Here is a 23829-nt window from a genome sequence, read left to right as displayed (position 1 = left end):
CAACACTAGAACTTTCCTAACCTAACGGGACAAGCTGGCTGGAATTTATTCAGTAGAGAAGAGGAACAGCTAATGCTAATCACAGCAGATCACTTTTTTGAAATATGTGTCTTGGGTGTATTATATAAGATCAATTGAATATTCTTCTTCCTCAGTCTTTTCTGATTTGAACTTTGCAAATCAGGCCTGCCAAACTGATGTTAGAGTCTTAGATGTGTGCTCTATAACCAATCTGTTCAAAAATAAAACTTCTGATTGCATTTTATTTAATTTTTGCAAGTTTTAAATGCTACTTAAAGCTCTTCTTTGACTATGTCCAACCTTAGAAATAAATTTTTTTTTAATGTTTATTTATTTTTGAGGGAGAGAGTGTGAGCAGGGAAGGAGCAGAGAGAGAGGGAGACACAGAATCCAAAGCAGGTTCCAGTCTAAACTGTCAGAACAGAGCCCTATGCGGGGCTTGAACTCATGAACCATGAGATCGTGATCTGAGCTGAAGTCAAAAGCTTAACTGACTGAGCCACCCAGCCCTCCCAAAAGAAATTTTTTTAACTTCTTTTCTAGTTGACTTCTCATATTAAAGGACCCCAAATTTGATTTGATTTTTGATTACAATGCATATTTTATAACAAAACTTTTTTCCCCTTCATTCCCAGGAAGTCCCATTGAGAAAACTCCCCAATATATTTTTTTCACGATTGCGATTTAGCTTCTGGGACCTTCCCCACGAAGATTTTAGAGTTTATACTCAAATGCAGTTTTTCTAAATTCTGACTTTGCATGGTGAGGATGCTTTTCTTAATGTAGCTTTCTTCCCTGATCCGGGTTTTGGGGTCGGTCCCCATCCATTTTGTGACTCAGATATCTTCTAGGGCTTTGCCACCATCCACTTTCAGGCGACAAAAATAGAAATACCTTGGGAAGGGGACCACCCACCCTTAAAAGCCATGTCTCAGGAATGACATACATCACGTTCATTCAAATTCCATTTGCCGTGAAGTGCAAGGGAAGCTGGGGAATGTGGCATCGTTGGGGGCTCAGGAAGAAGGGTTGTCATTTTCCGTTTTTTTTAAATGAAGTGTAGATGACACAGCAGGTTACGTTAGTTTCATGTGTACAGCATAGTGATTTGACAAGTCTGTGCGTTCTGCTCTGCTCACCATAAGTGTACCCATCATCGGCACCCAACAGTGCCATTACACTCCCATTGGCCGTTGTTCCCTGTGCCGTGCCTTTTGTTCCCATGGAAGAGAGGTCAGCTCTGATGGACGGAGGGCGGGCCCCACCATGCCTGAATCCTGGGCTTCGGTACGTCACAGAGAACTTCGACATCTGATGAGCCTCAGGAGAGGGGATGGAAGTGGAAGGGCCGAGTCTGACTCTTGTTGAGTCCCATGGAGGTACAGACACAACCTGTCCGGTTCCCGGTTTGCAGGTCGTGCCTGGGACGGATGCTGATGTGACTGTTGCAACCTTGGTTTCGGCTGCTGAGGAGGCCCCGGTGGAGGAGGCAGAGATGGAGAAGGCAGCTCTTCCCACTGGGGAAGGAGCAGGTGTAGAGGAGGCCCGGACCGACGCGGATACCGCACAGGCCGTGGATGGTGACAGATCTCAACCCGAAGAGTCCGAAGTAGCAGCACCTCAGGTGAGTGTCCCAGTGAAATGGAGTCTCCGGGCAGGTGGTGCCAGCTGAAATACTGTTTCCTGGGGAGTGCTGATCTCCCCTTTGGGTGCAGAATAGGTCTGTGGCCATTGTGTGGTGCCCCGCATCACAAAATAGAATTGTATCTACGTTAATATATGATATATATCATCATATAACTTCATATATGTTTAAAATTTTAAATTCATTTTATATATGTTATTTATATTTTTGTTGTTATCTATATATTTATATGTGTATATATATAATCTTCTCAGAAAGAATGGTCCTGGCATTCTCTCGATGTCAGCATTGTGAGATTCACGCAGGCCCCCCTGGTGACGGAGAAAAAGAAGGAAGCATAGACCATGAAAAAGTGAGGTGGAGGGAGGAGGGAGAGAATGTGACAGAATAATGGGGCTGTGGCAGGGATTACGTGAGAGAATGGCTCTACAGTGAGCGCTTTAGCCCAGTGGCAGGCACCCAGTGAGAACCCAACATTAGTAGTTAAATCATATCATTCTTAGTAATATGTAGGGATTATTTTTATTATTAGAGTGCCCCCAAATTCACCATTAGGCTCCTTTCACCAACCCCCGCCCCTCATTTGCACATTCAAAAGGACAAAAGACAGCAGGTCATTAAATACATACATGAACTTGCCCGATTGGCCTCAGGTCTTGGCTTCTTCAGAGAAGTGTTCAAAGTCAACAAATCCATATTTCACGATGGGGGCGGGGCGGGGGGGGGGAAGGTCTTCTAAACCCCACATTTGGTTCTTCTAGATTCCAGGAGGTAACAGTGAAAAGGGCTCTCAGTGTTCTGCTTTCCTTCGTCCTGATGAGTTTACTCAGGAGAAATCTGTCCCGAATCATCTCCAGGGTTACTCAAAGCTTGAAACCAAGTGATCCCTTTGATCCTGCTAGAAAAACAGCGGGGAGTACTGGTATCTGGAGAAATGCCTCAAAATATGTTCCATTTGTTCACCAGGTTTTCTTGTCACAGTGCCAGAAGTGTGTTTGTATTCCATGGTTACACTTGTTGAAAGAGTGTATTCTTTTCTCCAAATAATAACTGGGCTATTTCTCCCAAAATAACGGGAGCGCCCACTGATATCGGAGGGAGTGTAGAACTTGACTGGAAAGGCAGTAAACATCTCCAAGACTTCCATTATGCTAGTCAAATTCCTCTTCTTGCTCATCTTTGTTGCAAAATACGAGGGGGGTCTTGATCCTCTGGTGTTTTACCCCTGGAGAGTAGAGTCCTCGGAGTGGTGGCGGGGGGGGGTGCGGAATTAGCGCCCTCCAACTATAACTGCAGTGTGGGCTCTGACGATAATCAACTAGCAAAGCAGAGGCAGATTTTCTCCAAACTGCAATATGGCTGCAGGCTGTTCAGGAGTCCCGTGGGACCCTGGGAGAAAAGCGATCACAGGAGGTTATATGTCCCCTCCAAACAGTGTTAGGGGGCACCGGGGTGGCTCATTAGCTTCAGCGTCCGGCTCTTGGTTTCAGTTCAGGTCATGATCTCACAGTTTGTGGGTTCGAGCGCCACATCGGGCTCCACGTTGACGGTGCAGAACCCTGCTTGGAATTCTCCCTCTCCCCGTCTCTCTCTGCCCCTCCTCCCTCTCTCAAAATAAATAAATAAACTTTAAAAAAAAAAAAAAACAGTGTTAGTATTCAGTGGGAGAGGAGTGGACCATGGCAAAAACGAGGCCATTCCTGGAACCCTACTACATTCTCTTTCAGGATTGTCTCCCCGCCCTGACATGACTCCCCTTCCCTCCCTGCAGTCTCCTACCCCCTTCCCAATTTCCACAGAAACCCCACTTCTCAGCAAACTGCCTGACTGCTCAGGGGTCCAGAAATTAATCCTGCCAAGGGTTTCTGTCTCAGGAGAGATAGAAAGGAGGCCATGTCAGGAGGAAGGTCCTGCAAGGTTTGGGCCAGTTTTGGGGAACAGCGGGCACTTTGTTGAATAGAGGATGTGGGGAAAGTGGGAGCCATGGAGGGTATGCCAGGGATGGAAGCAGTGCACAAGTCTTTTCTTTGCTCCCAGCCTCTGCTCGGCACCATCACATTTTTCTTCCCGCAGGAGAAGGTCATCCCTTCAGTCGTCATAGAGCCCGCCTCCAACAATGAAGGGGAAGAACACGAAGCAGCTGAGGTGGCAGAGACCAAGGAGACCCCCATGGCCGCGGCTTCTGCCAGCGAGCCGCCAGAGCTGGCCGTAGAGCCCAGGGCGGGTGAGGACTCCCAGCCCGTGCCTTCCGCTCCAGCCGCAAGCCAGTTGTCTCAGGAAGTGCCTCCCGGCTTCCTCTACAAGGTCTGGTGGCCAGTTGTCCTTCCTCTGCTTTGAGACCCTTTTGCTGGAAACTTTGATTTTTGGCTGTTTACTTTTGCCTTTTGCAATATGTATTCTTTTTCTGCACTGGAGGGAAGAAAGGTTCAAATCAATGGGATGAAGGTTATGTTCGGAGACACCATCAAATAGCTACTTAGAGGGGCACCTGGGTGGCTCAGTCGGTTAAGTGTCCGACTTCAGCTCAGGTCACGATCTCACAGTTTGTGAGTTCCAGCCCCATATCAGGCTCTGTGCTGACAACTCAGAGCCTGGAGCCTGCTTCCGGTTCTGTGTCTCCCTCTCTCTCTGCCCCTTACCCACTGACACTCTGTCTCTCCATCTCTTAAAAAGTAAATAAGCATTTAAAATTTTTTGAAAAAAAAAAAAAAAAAAAAGGCTACTTAGAGATTTCATAAAGGGAAGGGGCCTTACCCAAAACCTGTTTTCGGTAAATACCTGAAAACACTGGCTTAAGCTAAGTGTCAAAGGCAGTTAATCCTCCTTAATAGAATATAGGTGGGAATTTTCAGTTCCATAATATGAATTTACGTTTCAAAACTCAGCTCTTTTTCTTTCACAAATGTTAAATTTAAGTGTGTTTGTGAGGGCGGGAGTGGAGAGGAATAGTCATCTTTTTTCTTTTTTTAAATGTTTATTCTTGAGAGAGTGTGTGCATGCAAGCAGGGGAGGGGCAGAGAGAGAGGGAGACAGAGGATCCAAAGTGGGTTCTGTCCTAACAGCACAGATGCGGGGCTCGAACCCATGAGCCGTGAGATCATGACCTGAGCCAAAGTTGACACTTAACCAACTGAGCCACCCAGGTGCCCCTAGTCATCTTTTTTTTTCTCTCTCTGCTCATTAGAGACCTGTCCCCTTGCTACCTCAGATGGTGGCGGGGCGGGTGGAGTTGATTTATGAATGAATCACGCAGAGGAACAATTAAACGTGTGGTTAGTGAGGGCGGGTGTCCGCTGTGTGGTAAGCAGAGCACAGGAAGTCAAGGAGGGGGATTCCCTGCAAAGCCAGCCTCCCTGGGGCCACCCCCACTCCCCTCACTAACTGCAGCGGCCCGAGGAACATCACTCCTCTCTCTGCACTTCTCTTTCTCAGCAGCAAAGTGACTTTGAGAATAAGATCCTCATTTCCAGCTCTGACATTTTATCATTCTGTATGCAGAGTACAGCCAATCCCTTAACCTCAGGGGGGTAGGGCTAAGGGGAGGGACATGGGAGAAATACACCTGTCCATGACTGAATAGTTGTTCAAGCTGGTGAGGAGTATGTGGGTCGTTATACTCTTCTTTCTACTTCGGTTTTTAAAAAAAATTTTATAATCAAATTTTGAATAAATCTTTCCAAAAAAGGGGAAAGAGAGGGGGTAGGGAGAGAGGACAGGTGTTGTTTAAGGGTATAAACTTCCAATGAGTAGAAGCTAAGCCCTAGAGATCTAATGCACAACATGGTGAATACAGACAACAATATTGTATTATAATCATCAAACTTGCTCAGAGACTAGATCTTAATTATTCCAACCAGTAGAAAGAAATGGTAATTACACAACATGATAGAGGTGCTATAGTGGCATCATATTAGGGTATATAAATGTGTCAAATTAGCATGTTGTACACCTTGAATTTGCATAATATTACTTGTCAAATATATTTCAACATTTATTTATTTATTTATGATTATATTTCAGTTTTTAAATTTTACTTTTTTACTTAAGTAATCTTTACACCCACTTTGGGGCTCAAACTCATGACCCCAAGCTCAAGAGTCACGTGGTCTTCCGACTGAGCCAGTCAGGCACCCCAAATAGATTTCAGTTTGGGTTTAACGTTTTTATTTATTTTTGAGAGACAGAGAGTGAGCGGGGAAGGGGCAGAGAGAGAGGGAGACACAGAATCCGAAGCAAGTTCCAGGCTCTGGGCTGTCAGCACAGAGCCCAACGCGGGGGCTAAAACCCACAAACTATGAGGTCATGATCTGAGCTGAATCCAGACACTTAACCAACTGAGCCACCCAGGTGCCCCTATGTTTCAGTTAAAAAAAAAATGAAAGAAAAGAAACAGATTGGCATGGTTTCAAAGGTAAGCTAGGGAAGGAAATTTATACAGGAACTGATCCCTGCGTTTAATTAAATAGTACTTCCCATATAACATGGGAAGTGATGATTTTTCCAATCCTTAATTACATGACAGAAGTGAGGTTAGAGGCACTTCCAACTAGGCATTTTTATTTCAAGTTTAAAAATGAACAATAATAAAGCATTAGTGATAATAAAATGTAAATCTCTAATAAAAATATGATGAATTGAAATTTAACAAAAGCACTATGTTTCAACTCTTGCAGAAGGTATTGTGTTACTAAATGTACATCCAAACTGCCTCAGTGTCAGTCTTCAAGAATTGGATGTTGTAAGTAAACAGGACTTCTTTCTCTGTTTAGAGGTCTTCTCCCTTGAGGTATGTTAGAATCACTGTCTTTTTTATCCGGGTTGGAGAGGCTTCTACAAGTATCTGCTGCTCATCTGGCTGAGAGACTTCAATGTTACACTTCCTTTCTTTTTAAAAGTAGTAAATTCAGGGCGCCTGGGTGACTCAGTCGGTTAAGCGTCCGACTTTGGCTCAGGTCATGATCTCACGGTCTGTGGGTTCAAGACCCTCATTGGGCTCTGTGCTGACAGCTCGGAGCCTGGAGCCTGCTTGGGATTCTGTGTCTCCCTCTCTCTCTGCCCCTGCCCCGCTCATGCTCTGTCTCTCTCTCTCTCTCTCTCTCTCTCTCTCTCTCTCTCTCTCTCAAAAATAAATAAATGTTAAAAAAATAAAATTAGTAAATTCTTCTAAAATCTTTTGCAGGTGGAAACACTGCACGATTTTGAGGCAGCAAATTCTGATGAACTTACCTTACAAAGGGGTGACGTGGTATTGGTGGTCCCCTCAGATTCAGAAGCTGACCAGGTAAAGAGTGAAATTGAAAGGTCCTACGGGCTGTGTTGGTTTTTTTTCTGAGGGTCTCTTGGACACAGTGACTTCCTGAAGACATTTCTATTTCCTGAGGTGCTACAGGGCGCTTAGGGCTTATGAGAACAGGACATGGCTAACAGAAGCTTTTTAGGACACCTCTTTGGTTGATGCTGTTATATTGTTTCTTTTTGATACAAATAGAGGACCATTTCTTATTTTGCATCCGCTTTCTAGGGATGTTGTCTCTGAAAAACCAGTGTTTAGGAAATGTGGCCCCTATCCACGTGCACTAAAAATCTCCCTCAAAAGTAGTTGCCTCTGGGGATGGGGAGATTGGCCAGGAGAGAACATGGGGGAGCTTTCTAGGGATGGAAATGTTTTCTGTCTGAATAGGGGTGTGGATTACACGTGTGTATGCATTTGTCAAAACTAAACTGTACATTTAAACGATGTTTGCATTACCTAGTATTTATACCTCAATTTTAAAAGACTCTTAAAAAAATCACCTTTGAGCATAGTGTTCTGATGTGAAGGTGCCAAGAATTCCATTTGGTTCTTATTCATAGGATTTGTGAACCCCTAAATAGCATGCAAAATGTATACATGTGCCTATTGAACATGTTTTTCTGGAGAGAAGAGCTATAATTTCCATCATCTTCTCAAGGAGGTTTCTGAGCCTTTTACCCCCCAAAATAAAGTTGCTACTTTAGAGGTCAAGGTTTCCCAAGCCCCACATTTTGTTCTTTCTCTTGATAATACACTTTCCAAGATAGAACAGGTGCTGGGTCAAAGTCTTGACCATAATAAGATTAAATTAGATATGAATAGTAACAATACAGCTTTAAAAGCTCTAAATATTAAGTGTATATATATATATATATATATATATATATATATATATATATACTTCTGAATAATCCTTGGACCACATAAGTCACAGTGTAAATTAGAAAAATATTTCCTAGTGACCATCAATTTCTAAATTTTCAGCCCAAGAGGATAAAAAAGATCAAATTAAGTACAAAGCACAGGGAAGGACAGAAATAATAAAAATAAATTCACAGATGAATGCAATAAAAAGACACACAATGGAGAAAACTAATAAATCCAAAAGTTAGTTGTTTGAAAGGATCAATAAAATAGTTAAAACCTCAGATACAATCTTCAAGGCAAAAAGTGGCAAAGCATTAATTACCATCAGGCAAAAGTGTCTACATATCTCAAAATCGTTAAAAAAAAACCATTATATAAGCTAATTTTTTTTGCATTAACCATAAGTTATCTTTTAAAAAGATTAAGAGTAAAAAGCTAATCTTACATCTACCAACATGTTCACCATTTTCTCTGCTCTTTCTGGTTCTTCTAATAGATGAGTTTCCATCCAGTCTCACTTCTTTTCTGCCTGAAAGTTTTCTTTTCTTTTTCTTCTTTTTTTAAATATTCTTTTTCAGTGCACTTTTTCTTTTTCTTTCTTTTTTTAAAAAAAAGATTTTATGTTTAATCTCTACATCCAACCTGGGGTTCGAACTCACAACCCCAAGTTCAAGAGTCACATGCTCCACAGACTGAGCTAGCCAGGTGCCCCTGCCTGAAAATTTTTCTTCACCAATTCCTACGAGGCTAATCTGTTGGCAATATATACTCTCAGTTTCTGTTTATCTGAAAATGTCTTCCTTTCGTCTTCGTTTTTAAAGATATTTTCCCAAGAGGAAGAATTTTGAGTTGACTTTTTCTTTCAAATTTTTAAAGATACTGCTCCGTGTTCTCTGTTTTATTGCTATTTATGACTAGAAATCAGCTGCCATTTGTTTAGCATTGTTTCTGGGTATATATATATACTGTGACTTTTTCCCTAACTGCTTTTAAGAATTTCTCTGTATCTTTGGTTTTCATCAGTTCAATGTAATGTGCTTAGGGCTTGTTTGTTTTGTTGTTTTTATTTGTTTTGTAGTTTTCTTGTTTGGGATTCACTGAGCTGCTTAGATTTGTAGCCTGATGTTTTCCATTACATTTGGAAGACTTTCAGCTAATATTTCTTAAATTCTTCTCCTGCCTCATTCTCTTTCTCCTCTTTTTTGGAGTCCCTAATTATACATCTGTTGGACTTCTTGATGTCTAAGACTGTCCTTTTTTGTTCAATATGTAATTCTTTCTGGTACTCAGGTTGGATAATTTCTACTGATTTGTCTTCAAGTACAGTGACCTTTTCTTCTGCTACTTTGAATTTGTTGTTTAGCTTATCCAGTGACTTTTTCATTTCAGATGCTGTACTTAACACAGTTCTATAATGTTGGTGTTGGTTTTGTATTTAGTTGCCATTTCCTTCCTGAGATTTCCCATCTATTCTTTCATTATTGCTATCTTTCAGTGTAAGCACGTGCCCATATTTTATAATAGCTGTGTTAACTTCTTACTGCTAATTCCAAAAGCTAGACCATCTCAGCACACACTTCTATCGATTGCCTTTTATCTTCAGGGGATATTTTCCTTTTTTTTTCTCATATCTAGTAATTTTTTAAAGTTTCTTTTTAACATTTATTTATTTTTGAGACAGAGAGACAGAGAGAGAGAGATTATGAACAGGGGAGGGGCAGAGAGAAAGGGAGACACAGAATCTGAAGCAGGCTCCAGGCTCTGAGCTGTCAGCACAGAGACTGACATGAGGCTCAAACTCGAGAACCACAAGATCATAACGTGAGCCAAAGTCAGATACTTAACCAACTGAGCCACCCGGGCGCCCCTCCAGCAATTTTTTTCTTTTTATTGATACTGGACACATTGTAGAGTCTGGATTCTGTTTTCTGTCTCTGAAGCTTGTTTCTTTTTCCTCTAGCAGACATGGAGGTAACTGGATAATTAGCTTGAATTCATGGAAGTTTGTCTTATGCTTTGTTAGGGTGGGTCTGTTTCAATTTTGCCTTTCTTTGAGGATGAACTCTTAGTCCTAAGACATCTTTTACTTCTGAGAATGGCCCTTCTGAAATTTGAGTAGAAAACCTGAAGGATTCACCAGGCTTCCTAACTTGGTGGGATTTAAACTCTAAACTCTGTCTCCCCTCCATGGGCAGTGCTGAAACTTGTCTTCAGTTTTTCTGCCTCCCTGTGTTGCTTTCTCCTTGGGGGACCCCTTGTATATTCACAACCTGTGGGGGCCGCTCAGGATTTCAGGGGAATTTCTCTGCATGCTTCGGAACCCGCCTCTGTTGATCTCTTCTTTTCAAGATATTCCCCATAGAAATATAGTTCCTCTGGAAGCCCTCCACTCTTCCTTTGAATGCTCTGCATCACACAGGCTGAGGCTAATCCTCAGGCGCGGGGGTGGGGTGCTGTATTGGCAGAGATCTCACCCAGTGCAATTTCCTACTTTCAAGGGTTAAATATTCTCCATTTTTGGCCTGCTTTTTTAGTCGGTGCCAGTGCCTTCAAATAGTTGTTATATATGTCAACCCCATGATTTGTAATAATCCTATCATATAAACTTTTATATTACATATTTTATTATTTCTGTACATAAGTAGTTGCAAATATGTATACATATACATATGTAGATTTGTATAATATATAGTTATTCTAGTGGTTATAATTGTTCTGTGCAGAAGCACCTGTCTGACACAGCTATTTGGCCGTTACCAAAACTGTAAGTCTCGTCCACCACACATTTTAAGCAGTTAAAATTTAATTTTCCCGATTTGCCTTGGCTCAAGATTGATATTGGGTAATATTTTTCACTTCACTATATAAATTGTGTTTCAGAGTATACGTATTGGCATACATCTTGATGATGAGTTTGTACCAGTCCATAACTTTTGTTCTTTATTGAAACAATTTTAAAATGCATGACTCTACTTGGCTCCATTAGATTTTTTCATTCATTGTAAATAAAGTCAAATATAGACACTTGTGGGGGGAAATATGGCCTTTTAGATGCTTACTGGAGGTTTAGAAAAAATTTAGTTATCATCTTTTACTTTAAGTATAACTTTGCCCTTCACATATATAACATCATAATTTTCAAGAGGACATTTCCCTTCCTAGCTAGGATATTATCAGGTATTTTATTGAGTCATCTTTTCCTCGGGTTTTTTCTTTCCCCACCTTCGAAAATTGGCCTGTCTAAATGCTTATATTGCTTGTCTATATAGCAGCATCAATTTATAGCCTCAGATTACACCAAGAGGGAATGTGTTCAGGCTCTTTATTTAATTTTTGAGACCTCATTTTATCTGATGTACTTGAACTATATTGAGAGTTGCTTCTGATTGAATCTCCCCATCCTTCATCCTAAGTGGGATCTCTTTCGTGCATTGGTTAACATAATCAAGACAAGCCATTGCCCGCTGGTTTTGCACTATAAGGTCTGTAGGTTTCATGCTGCTCCTTCCACTCAGCGTTTTCCAACCGGGATCTGCTGATCTGCCATAGGCCAAGGGCAAACAGCAGCCTTCGTCCTCAGTATCACCTGTCGTCTCCCGAGCTGAATGGCCACACACAGTGGCTCCCTTCACTTTCCTGTGGCTAACTGTCTTCCTGTTCATGATGGTACTCCTACAAGACAGATGTTTGTGAGAAATACTTTATAAAGAACACAGGAATGTTTCCAACAAGCATGTCATGACAACAACCTGCTTTGTGGTTCATATAAACTCGAAAAATCAGATACTGTCACAGCAACAACACACACAATGCCAATATCAGGTTAACACCTATCTAGCGGTTATTTGATAAGCCTTATGTGTGGTGGTTTATTTGGGTCACATGATGTGAGCTGGGGCACAGAGTTCTTCCTTCCAGGCAGGTTCAGGATGAGACACTAGGCCTTCCATGACTTTGCCAGCACTATATCCTGACCTGGGTCCTGAAGTCATTTCTTCCCTGTGACCCACAGGATAGAGAATGTTCCTGTGCACGACATGTTTGTACATGGTGCTTTTCTTTCTGCACTGGCTATCATTCTTAATCCTTTCCTCTTCCTTAAGAACTCCTGTCGTAATCCAATTAACGTCAATTAACTATATACAAAATTATAATATTTGTATCAACTTTCAGTTAGCTATACTAGATCCAGAAAATAAATAATTTTAAATGTTTATCATTATTATTATTTTTTAAGGTTATATATCTTGAGAGAGAGTGAGCGTGAGTGGGGGACGGTCAGAGAGAGGGGGAGAGAGAGAATCCGATGCAGGCTCTGAGCACTGTCAGTGTGGAGCCAGATGTGGGGCTAGATCTCATGAACTGTGAGATCATGACCTGAGCTGAAATCAAGAGTCCACCCCTTAACCGACTGAGCCACTCAGATGCCCCTTGTTTTTTTGTTTTTTTTTTTTAACCTAATAACTTATTTGGGACGAGCTTTCCCACTGCTTTCAGACACTGGTTTATGTATAATGTAACATCCTGGTGCAGTATCACAACACTAAATTATTTTGGGGCTGCCTGGGTGGCTCAGTCTGTAAAGCATCCAACTCTTGATTGTAGCTCAGGTCATGATCTCACAGTTTGTGAGTTCAGGCCCCACATCGGGCTGTGCGCTGACAGCCTGTAGCCTGCTTGGGATTCTCTCTCTCTCTCTCTCTGTCTCTCTCTCAGCCCTTCCCCATTTGCACTCTCTCTCTCTCAAAATAAATAAATAAAATAGACATGTAAGTTATTTTGTTAATTCTTGGCAGTGCAGATTTTTCCAGTAGTCTGTTAGACCTTGAAAGCCCTGTCTTTGTCTTGCAGGATGCAGGCTGGCTGGTGGGAGTGAAGGAATCAGACTGGCTTCAATATAGAGACCTCGCCACCTACAAAGGCCTCTTTCCAGAGAACTTCACCCGGCGCCTGGATTAGGGCCAAAAATATTGTAGAAAGAGCCTATCGGGTTTTTAAACCCGCGGGGAAAACCCAAAACGTTCACTTTTGCTATTACACTCTTAATGATTTACAGGCTGGTGCCAGACAAAGCTTGGAAAGATATATCAATGGAGCATGTGTGCAAGAAAAAAAAAAAAAAAAGATAAAAGAAAAAAAAAAACAAAAAAAAAAACCCACAAAAAATGTGAGAGAAAAAAGTAAATTACAGATAAGGTCCTCACTGGTTCCCACGTTATCGATTAACAGGTTTATTTGTGCTTTGTCCAAGCTGTGGAGACTCTTGTACTTGATCCCCTCCCACCAGTGCTGCAGTAGCTTTCTCCAGACCAGAACCTTAATTTCTCTGCGCCACGTGTATGGTATTGAGCGGCTGTCCTGCAGAAGATGTGATGAGTTATCCCGTAGTTCGAGATTATCTTGTTCCCTTGCACAGGTGTGAGCACGTGCTCGCTCTCTCCCAAGTTTACGGTGTTTAAAAAACTGTTGGCACACGTTTTCAGTGTTCTTTCCCACCACCTCTCTCTCTGTATATGTATAAGGACACACAGGTACACACGCTAGTTCCCATCTCTCCCCGATCTATGTGTATGCCCAGCGCAACGCTACATATACATAGTTGCCTTTTGCTTTCTTTCGTTCCATCCGAGCTCTTTGCCTCTCGAGTGTCATTGATACATGCATTGCCCTGGCTCTGTCTGGCATTTACAGTTGTAGTTTTGCCTCCGGGCAAAACCCGCCATCCCATTGCCAAAACAGTCGACAGTATCTGTGTTTTGTAATGTGCATTTTTTCAGGATGCCATGACGAATAGCATGTCAGAGCTGCTGTCCCTTTGGAGAAAGCCGAGCCTCATTGTCTAGGTGTCCGGCTGCGGTGGCTGGAGGTAAGCTAGCTGGGATGAGCAGCTATGTAGTGTTAACTTTTGCCTTTCTAAGATTGGCTGCCTGATGGGGCATAAAAGTCCACCCCCAAAGAACACTATATATATATTAAAAAAAAAAAGCTCCTATATATTTCCAACTCTTTATATTTATGCGACTCATCTTCCCAGATTGTCCCAAAATAAGATAGGTGATGTATGCTGTATCCACAAATCATGTGTAACGACTATGTTTTCAGTGCTGTGTCATTCCAAATAAACCATTGGTAATCTCCAGCAATTATCCTACTTCCTCCGCAGAGTCCTTTGTTTGGGGAAGCTTGTTTCAGTCGGATGCACTGCTTGAAATAGTGTATTGTTGGAGTTGTTATTTGTGCGGAAATACGCTTGTTCCTCCGGGTTGTGCTCCATAGCCCGCCTCCCTTCCCCAGAGCCCTCCCTCCCAGTCATTGCTGGTCATTCGGTGTCCCTGCTGCCCAGCAATCACTACAGCACAAATAACAGCTTTGTGGACAGAGGCCCCTCGGAGGCACCGGCTGTGACCGTCTGTGTGTCACCGAAAATCTGACGACCTTCATCATCAGCAGTTTCCTTTCACGTCAGCCTCATCTTTCGGTCACCTTTCTTTCTGACATGTTCATGTTCATAGCGACGTACAAAGAGATCACGCGGAATAGAAAAGTCATTTCACCGGGCCATTGTTTATAGAAGAGCGTTCTTAAACAAACGAAAATCCTTCATTTGATTCACTCTTTTCTGCTGGCGTAATCCTGTATGCAATGTTGGCTGGTCTGGAATAGGCATCATCAGACTTCCGAATCTGGTGTGTTTTTCTGATGTGTGGTTTCAGTTCTCCTAGCGCATTCCCTTCACGTTTCTTACTAGGGAAATCGCTGTTACGGAGCCAGGATTTTCCCAGCGGCTGATTTGCAGGGAGGTTGGTTCACCACGAGTGCTACATTAGTGCAAGAAAATAACAGTCCGTGCCCGGTGGCATAGCTGATAACTCACATAAATGGCAGCGACTTAAGATGAATCCTCGAGAACCACTCCTGACTGGAGTACGCAGGACCCGGAACTTTAAGCGGAGACTGGAACTTTAGTTCTTATAATAAAATACACCTAGTGGTCTTGAAACATAATTGCTGCCTCTTCGGGCGCAGTTCCTCTGAGACCCCCCTTGCGCTCGCCACCGCCACTCTTAGTGGCTCCGCAGGTGCACAGCCTGGTGGGGGGACACAGCTTCTCAGACACACACCTGTGTTTCTTCCCACACCTGTAACATTCCTAGATGCATTTAACAAGTCTTTCCAAAATGACAGGTGCTTAATGAGTCCTTTCATCCTGGTTTAGAGCCTTTGAAGAAAATACCAACAGTAAATACAAGTGATTGGATTGTTCCAGAAATCTTCAAGGTCCTCCATTTTCCAAAGCACTGAAAAATGAACAGGAATGGGGAGGGGGGGACGGGCGGGTAGTGAAACAGGGGAAAGTGGTCTTCTACAGAAACGCTTACAGATAGGGAGTGAATTTTCTTTTCCACTGAATGGATTTTCTATGGGACATGTGGTTCCTAGCATGGAGGTTCTTCCCACCTCTGTCAGTCTGACTGCGGTTCTGAGGCCACCAAAGCACCCTCAGAACACCCCCTGGCCCTATGTTGGCGAATTTGCAGCAGTGTTTTACTCCAAATGGCCTTGACCCAGCAAGCCCTACCCACTGTTTGTGCCCACTGTTTGTGTTTTCACATTTCTCTTTCAAACCCGGTGGCACCTGGACCTTTGAATAGTTCCAGAGGCCTTCAGAGAATCACATAGAGCAAGCCTGTGGTCTTTATTAAACAGACACCGAACTGGCATTCCTACCAGTACCTCAAACAGACGCTCATTTAAACATGAGTGATGTTTATAATTGCCAAGCGAGCCCTCTCCCGATTTGCATTTTTAATAGTGTATCAGCGTAGCTGGGCCCTGGGACAGGGACAGCTCTGCGCGCTGTGCTGTCACATTGCCTCTGCTGTGGCCTGCCCCTCCTGCCATGGCTGGGACAGCTTCTGAGGGACCCCGAACACCACCAGTAGCTCGGTCATGGCCTGGGCCGCTGGGAAAGCATGTGCTGGCCCCGAATGCCGAGCTGTCTCTCATCACATGCCAAAGCCTATGATCAGGCTGTTGGAAAACTCCTGGCAAGACCCCACGGTCCATGGTAGTGGCCCAGCAAAGAGTCTCTGGGAGACTGCAAAGCTTGTGGGAGATCAGGGGGTATAAAGAGAACTGAAACTCCGAGCTTGAGGCCACACGAGACAGGTGGCTGAACACCTCAAAGCCTTACCCACAGGCTGCTCTGCCTTGCTGGGACCCCACTGCTCCTTCCAGAAGAGCCCAAGCTGCCTTCCGGTGTTTACCTGGGACCCGGCTGACTGTCTTAACCAACACTATGTGCCAGACCTTGGACATGAGCATCATGCATTCATTCCCCTGCACAGTGGCACAGCCATGGTCTTCCTAGGACTCAGAGAAATGCAGTTGGACATGGGGTGGCTGTGTAGAGAAGACGGTGACCGATACTCTCGCAGCAAACCTAGAGAAAGAACAGCCACGGGGTTCTATTCATCCTTGACCCTGGCCTCAGTCAGACCTGCTTTCTCATTATCCTGCACGCGGAGCCACCTGGGAGGAGCCCTGGCTGCTGGAGGGCAGCACTGCCCAGGGCACACAGCAAGGGTGGATACACTGCTCACAGAAACCGAAAAAAGTGTGCTGGAGTAAGCCTAATAGTCTGGCCACGAAGTTTGCAACTCCTTGGTTATCCTCTTAAGATCGCTTACGGGAGCATCGGCTGACTTGTTCAGCTTGAATGCTAACTGAGACACTACGATTAAATCTGTGCAGATTGAGAGGAAGGCCAGGTACCCTGAGGCTCTTTCAAAGGATATCTAAACCTTCTCTTAGTTTCCTAGAATCCAGCAGATTCCCTGTCCCCTGGGAGCTCAGGTCCGACACTCAGGGGGTCTCATGCTTGTAGGCCCGGTCAGAGTTGTGTGTTTACCTGGCCCAACATCCACTGCGTGGGGCTGCTCTTAGCCCTGGGGAACACGTGTTGATAACACTGGAAAGCCCTGGGAAGCCGGTGCAGGGCCCGAGCTCCTTGTCTGTAAGACATTGCCACCTGGCGGATGCCCCTCTACCCTCCCGCCCCCTGGATAAATACCATTAAACCGTGTCCTATGCTCTGCTCTGCAGAAACCTGCCAGGGACCACCCAGCAATTTCTGTGGCTTTTGATGATGCCACCACGCCTCTCTAAACTCTAAGCCCAAGAAAGGAATTTTCTTGTTTTCTTGCCTGATTGTTCCTTTGTCACCTTCACTAATTTTTCTTCCTGCTGCAGTGGGTGCTGGAGAGGGGTGTCGGCTGGGGCGTCGGGCGGGGTACATTATCCTCGATGGGTGGGTGTGTGTCCCAGCTGTCCAGACAGTGTTTGCTTTGGAGCGTCTTATTGCTGCCAAGTCCGCATGTGCGTTTGTTCATTAAACATTTGTCAAGCTCTTGCCAGGTGTTGGTTACTGCACACGGGGAACCACATTACTGAGACTTTGCATCAGTGAACTTCTTTCAAAATTCCCCCTTATCGCAGCCCTGAGGGTTCCCCCTTTCTTCGGAACCGCCCCCTCCTGGGCTTCATGTTCCAGGTGACAAACCCCTGAGTCCCGAGCTTGTACTGTCATCCCTGCTACCCGGTGTAGGAATGGTCCCCGTCCCTGCCAAGGAAGACCTTGATCCTTGTTGCCCCCCTCACCTCCCTGCTTCCCCTCTTCCCAGTTTGCGGGCAGGCCCTGGACTAGCTTCCTTACCCTGATGTCAGATGTACGGCTCGCTCTCCTCTTCCTCCTCCTCCACTCACACACACACACACACACACACACACACACACACACGTGCTTGTGCTAATGATGAATATCTGCGTTTCACATCTAATCCCCAGGTCTCTGCTTGGCTGTCAGTATCCTCCACATCTTCACCAATACGTGTCTTCTGCTCCCTCAGGGGAGGCTCAGCACTGAGCCACGTTGCCGTCCCGCTGCACCTCTACACTGCTCACCCTGGTGCAACGCCCCTTCCCTCTTGTCCCGCCTCCTCCACTAGTTCCTCCTCTGCCCTAAGCCCCACGGTTCTCTGATTGCATTCCGTGTAAAGTGATGTCAGTTACCCTTCCTTCTCTCCACGAACTGAGCCACTCTCTACCGATCTCCTCTGCATTCTGAGTCTGCAGGATGGATGTTGTGTACAGGTGCACCGAGCGAATAAACGAGAGACTGAGAGATCCATGAGTTCAGGGACGTGCAGAAAAGCTAATCCAGAGCATGGAGTTAAAATCTGAAGCTGAAGATCACAAGAAATGACGGAATTCTTTTGTGATACTGGAGAGGGGAAAGCTTTCGTACACAAAACTCCAAAGTACACAAAGTATGTGGCTGAAAGGAAGTTTGAGCACACTATAGAGAAATTTTATGTAATGAAAAGTACTTTAGATAAAGTTTAGACCCATGATAGAGTAGCTGAGGATATTTATATGAGCCAAAACTCACAAAGGAGAAATATCCAGAAGATATACATTCATTCAAGTCAAGTGATTAATAACATTAGTTACTACGATCTTAAGTAATTTTAATAATTTATCATTTTCTTTATCTTTATTTGTATTTGTAGTATCAATAAATTACTGTTAATAGGAAGTATGATAATAACTAACAATCTTGATTTGCCAGACACTCTCCTAAGTGTTCCACGTGTATTAAATTATTTAATCCTCACAAACCTGTGAGGTGTGGGCGGATTTCCCTTTTTGAAGACGAGGAAGCTGAGATTCAGCGCAATGAGAACCGGGTCCAGTCACACGGCCAGGAAAAGTGGGCCCGGCCGTGGGCAGCCTGGCTCCTCTGGGTGCTGTAGCCTCTGCCGCCGGCCTCCTTTCTGCTGCGCCCAAAGGGCACGGACGGCCAAGTGTCCGAGGCACAGACTCAGTGGATGCCAGGTATGAAAAACCCTCAGCTTCCTCATCAGCAGCCCAGGGCAATAACCTGCTGAAACAATGTGATCCTGTTTGGTGGCCATCAGGTTGGTAAAAATTTCGGTGTCGGATAACATAGCATTGGGTATTTATTGAGAATGTGTATGTGTGATTCCTGGAACCATTGTCCCCAGGATGATGTTCCCAGGGAAGCGTGACTCCCAGCATGCAGAGACCCTAAGGTGCTGGTGCCAGCCTCACTGGTGACAGCCAGTATGCACAGCAGTGCCTGTCGCTGGTGGTGGATGAATCAACGCAGTGGCTGGGAGCAGAGAGGAGCAGTGAGCTAGGTGTACAGACAGATGGGCAGACATGCATTCACAAAATGGTATGCCATTTACAGAGTGGTGAACATGCATTATTCACAAGAAATTTTCTGTAGTTTTCACAGGTACATAAGACACCAAACATATAACAATTCTGTCTTGGGACGCCTGGACAGCTCAGTCGATTAGGCGTCTGATTCTTGATTTCGTCTCAGGTCATAATCTCACAGTTTCTGAGACCGAGCCCCGCGACAGGGTCTGTGCTGACAGCACAGAATGTGCTTGGTTTCTCTCTCTGTCTTTCAAAATTAATGAATAAACGTTAAGGAAAATCCTCTCATTTGAGGCTGGAGAAAAGGGGAACCTCCAAAAAGAAGACACTTACCTAAAATCACCAAGCACACTGAGTATACAACTGGTAACAGGTTTCCTGCTGCTGTATTTCCGGGCTGTTTTACTCACTATGCTGAGTCTTTGCTGTTAACAGACTTCCCTTACCTGAGGAACAATATAGAGGACGGTAACATGTATGACATACCTGGAATGGCCAGCAGGGGGTGCTAGAAGCCAGTGTAAGTAACTGGATGCACTCAAAATAGTGTATTTTTTAAGCAGGAAGTGCAGAACAGAAAACAAATGGGAAGTGTAACAAGATCACATTTTTGCATCGAAAGACCGATCAATGAGGACAGAATTTAATCCCTTAATCACAAAAAGACGAGCAGGTTGCTGAAGACACAGGCTTTGAGAGCCTGGTAGACTAGAAGTTCTTACTGTGCTCTTTCTTAGCTAGGCAATCTCAAGTAAGTTACTTACCCTCCCTAAGTCTCTGTCTCATCTGCAGACTGGGATAAATAACACCTACTTTATGCAGGGAAGGAATCAACATGTACATTGACATCCAATAAAGCTTATGTGATATTACTTAATGGATCAATGATGACTGTTATGACCTTTAAAAAATTAATCTCTCACAAAAGGCAATAAACTATTAATTCACAAGTGCTGGAAAACTCTCTACACATTCTGAGGTGCAGCACAATTTCCTGAAAGACTGCTCTTCAACAATAGCTTGTCCTCTATGCATATATATATATATACACCTCTATATATATAAAATAAATTTTATATATATATATATATATATATATATATATATATATATATGGAATGGATGGTGTGACGGGTTTTGTACTTTCTTAGATGTGGGTTTGAATCAAGGCTTTATTACTTACTTACATGACTCTGAGCAGGTGAACAGAACAAGATGTTATAACTACCTTGACATGTTATTTGAGGAATAGATTGTCATAAAAATTATACTGTACTTAAGACTGATCGCGTTTATTTACAAAGCAACCACCTTGGCCCAATCCCTGGCCCTTGGTGGATGATGTCTCCAGAGTAAGCATTACTATCCCCATTCACAGTGACTTTCCCAAGGACACACATCCTCCAAGTGGCAGGGCTTGGACTGGAGCTGTCATTCTGTCCTTGTCAATGTAATAAATCTTCACAGACTCAGGAGGTGTCATTCAGAGCTTTCAAATGTCCCTGTTGGGCAGCGCCATGCTGAGAAGGACCTCTCCCCTCAGCCACCATGTGTCAGATTACAGCGTCGGCTGCTCAGAGAGTGGGGGGGCCCCTGGCTGGGCCCCACGACTGGACCACTCACCAGACAAGTGGGTCTGGAAGGCTGGCCACACGTGAAGGCGTCTGAACGGGCAGGTCCCTGCAGGCCGCGTGCACCTGGCAGCCACGGAGCCCGTGGGAAAGGCAGGCAGGATGTGGAGCTTTGGCTGAGGTTTCCGGGCGGCCCTCAACTCTTCTGGAAAGTGCCCTGGCCCAGCCCCGCCCCGGCACCAGCAGGGGACGGGGCTGGTTTCTGGGAAGCTGCAGGCGGCCCCGAGCAGCACCGGGCCCGGGAGAGTGAACTGGGCCCTAGTGAGGCTTCCTCTCTCCCCCACTGTCAGCCCCTGTTTTAGTCCAGTGTGTTCAGTAGTGACTTGCATAAAGTCACGTTCCCATCCATGTCCCAGCCCAGACTGCGTGAGAATTCTGTTCATGACAGTTTCTTCTAATCTTCTATGCAAGGAACACGGTATGTAATTCAGTGTTATTGACACCCTGATAATAATATTCTAAAACATATGGTATCTCATACACGTATATTAAATGTATAGCATCTTCTAAGCCTTTCTGCAAGTACTCTCCATACAGAGGCATGCGGTCATTATGAACACCTCTGATCTATGTCACTGTGGTCACAAAACAGCATAGAGAGACCCATTTCAAGGTCATGATATCGTAGGACATTCTAATAATTCATGATAGACTATTTCTCACACTGTCACTAGGTAACACCTCACAACCAGCTGATAGAAATATAAGCACTCGTGTGCATGCAATGACTTCGTCTCCAAGGCAGCAATGTTGGGGACAGTTCTGTCCCTGCCATCATTGTTCTGATCACTTGATATGTGGCAGGTGCGATTATCAGGAGACACTCAAGGAGTAAACGTACATTTGTGAGCTTGGGCCCATCTTGTCCCCTTAGCACAGACCACAGGCCTGTATCCCACAGGCCCCAGGGGACAGAGAAGAGAAGCAGAGAGAAGAAGGGACGATGGACAAAGAGGCTCCTATGAAGAGGGCGCTGAGAGGACAGGAAGTGGTCATCAGAAGACAGGGAAATGCATAGAATAAGGAAGAATTTCAAGTAGCTACTGTGACCATTGAAGGAGAGGTAGAGAGAGAGAGTGGAAAGTCAGTAAGAGAGAGAGAGAAATAGAAATAGAAACTGGGTGTTAGAGATGGCCAAACAGATGTAGGGAGACAGATATGCAGACACAGATAAGAGACATGTAGAGAGAAACAGAAAGAGAGGGAGAGAGATCAGGAGGAGACAGAGGAGAGATAGAGAGAAATAAAGAAGGAAGAGAGCCGGCTGGAAAGGGAGATCTGGAGACAGACGCAGGGGGATGGACAGCAACAGGAAATGAGAAAGGCAAAAAGCTGGACACAACGAGGGAGACAGAGGGACGTCAGGAGGGGACAGGGACACGGAAGGGCAGCGGGAGCAGCACCAGTGCAGGTGACGGAGCTGTGACCCCCCCCCCCCCGGGTGACACGTGTCCGAATCCAGTGTCTCATGAGGGGCTGCTGCAGGAGAGCGATTCCCTCCTTCTCCAGTTCTAATTTCTCCCTCATGTAATGATCCTGAGCCCATGAAGTGAAGCTGTCGTTCGTCAGCTCTGTGCTGTCCTGAAACATAGTTTGTATGGAGACGGGCGCGTACGTGGTGACTCTGTACTATTGTGTCATTTCTGGTTTCAGTCATTTCTCACCTGAGTCCTGGTGCTCGTAGTAAGAAATGGTGTTTGATCCCACAACATAGATGCCAGGAATGCTCAGAGTTCCGGGTTATTATGGCTTTCACTTTTCTCAGTGGATATCTACAAAGGGAGTAATTTTTAGAGATGAGGATTCAACTATAGATCACAGTTTTGCTAATCCTTAAAAATTGTATATTTGCATTTTCCCCTTATACTGACATCTTGCTAAGTAACGCTCTCAACGTGAATTTAAAAATATGAATATTAACAAATTGTAATCACCACTAACAACACTAAGCCCACAGGATGCAATTTAAGATTTTTTCATTCTCTCTCCCCCCGTCCCCCTCCTCTAGGGCACCTTGTGCTCATGAATAAACTCTGGGGCCAATACTGCCTTCTTTTCTGTGCTGTAGCTTATAGCTTCTTTAACATTCTGGTGGAGGAGATTTCTCACTACTTTTCTTGTTTTAAGGATTCTCTTTCTGCTCTAGGTGATGGTAGTTTTATACTTTCTTAATTTTGAAACCATGCCCCATCTGGCCCAGCAGGGATTTTCCGGGACCGCAGACACTCACGCTTGCCTGGGACAGTCTGCTCTTGGAGCTGTTCCTGTGACAGCCTCGTGTCCCCTTCATGTGGTCCCTGAGCAGAGGATGGTCAGCCAGAGTCCCTGCCCTTCCTCCCTTCCCCGCTTCTGCGATGACACCTGTTATTGTACTCTTTCTGATTACAGCCATCTATCAGGTGTGAGGTGCTAGCTCAATGTGGATTTGATTTACATTTCCCTGAATTCCAGGTAAACAACAAAATCATTGTAGTTTATGTCCAAATATTGCATTGCATTTTGCACTTCCCTGTAAATCTGACAACTTTGTGAGGCTGCCTTTTTACTTGAGGAGGAAATTCTCTATCAAGTTAATTTGTTATGAATGCACACACACACACACGCACACACACACACACACACACACACATTTACCTTTGAGAAGGGTCCAATGCAGACCAACATAACTGATCCTAATTTCTTCTAATAAAGCTGGTTCAATGATTATCAGATTTGCTCAGTTGTTTTCCAAAGTCCAATGTGAGGAATGTCTTAAGGAGCCTGACGGTCATCATCTGTTGACTGGGAACACTAATGTGTGCCTCACAGAATTTTACAACTCTCAAGGGTTACGAAAGTAACGTTTATGTTTGAAAAAGGGCCTGGTCCCAGCCTTGAGATGTAGTGGGTACTCTGATGTAGTTACTGAATTAGAAATGACAGGTCCACTCAATGTGATGTGTTCACGGTACAGAGGAGGGATGGGGGCGCGGGGGTTTGAATCCTGCCTCAGCTGCTCATGGTTTTGTAATATTGAAGGAATCGCCTGTTTTGGGGAGCTTTAAAGATGAGAAACAATGAGGCATCTGGAATGAGGGTTTTCTTCTTCAACTTGAAGTATTTAAAGTTCTGTGATTCTCTAG

The 23829-nt window shown here is 44.5% G+C and overlaps 1 protein-coding gene and 1 long non-coding RNA gene across 5 annotated transcripts in view; one reads left to right on the top strand and one right to left on the bottom strand.

Moving 5' to 3' along the window:
• Positions 1–13977, top strand: part of AMPH (amphiphysin) — a 253068-nt gene extending 239091 nt beyond the window's left edge. For all 4 annotated transcript variants that reach the window (XM_086696998.1, XM_086696997.1, XM_086696996.1 and 1 more), the window contains 4 exons: positions 1436–1645; positions 3740–3970; positions 6846–6947; positions 12678–13977. In XM_086696998.1, coding sequence (XP_086553124.1) covers positions 1436–1645; positions 3740–3970; positions 6846–6947; positions 12678–12785 — 651 coding nt within the window. In that variant the 3' untranslated portion in view covers positions 12786–13977. The remainder of the gene's footprint in view (positions 1–1435; positions 1646–3739; positions 3971–6845; positions 6948–12677) is intronic.
• Positions 13978–18345: 4368 nt separating this feature from the next.
• LOC147583342 (uncharacterized) lies at positions 18346–22553 on the bottom strand. Its single transcript, XR_015248113.1, has 2 exons — positions 22372–22553; positions 18346–19522 (listed from the first exon to the last, which is right to left on the bottom strand). It is a non-coding gene; the product is annotated as an uncharacterized LOC147583342 (long non-coding RNA).
• Positions 22554–23829: the final 1276 nt, after the last annotated feature.

The sequence above is a fragment of the Puma concolor genome, chromosome A2, assembly GCF_028749965.1.
Source record: "Puma concolor isolate L17-30 chromosome A2, mPumCon1.1.hap2, whole genome shotgun sequence".
Lineage (NCBI taxonomy): Eukaryota > Metazoa > Chordata > Mammalia > Carnivora > Felidae > Puma > Puma concolor.
The sequence above is the reverse complement of the archived record's forward strand: the minus strand, read 5'-3'. Positions and strand labels throughout refer to the sequence as shown.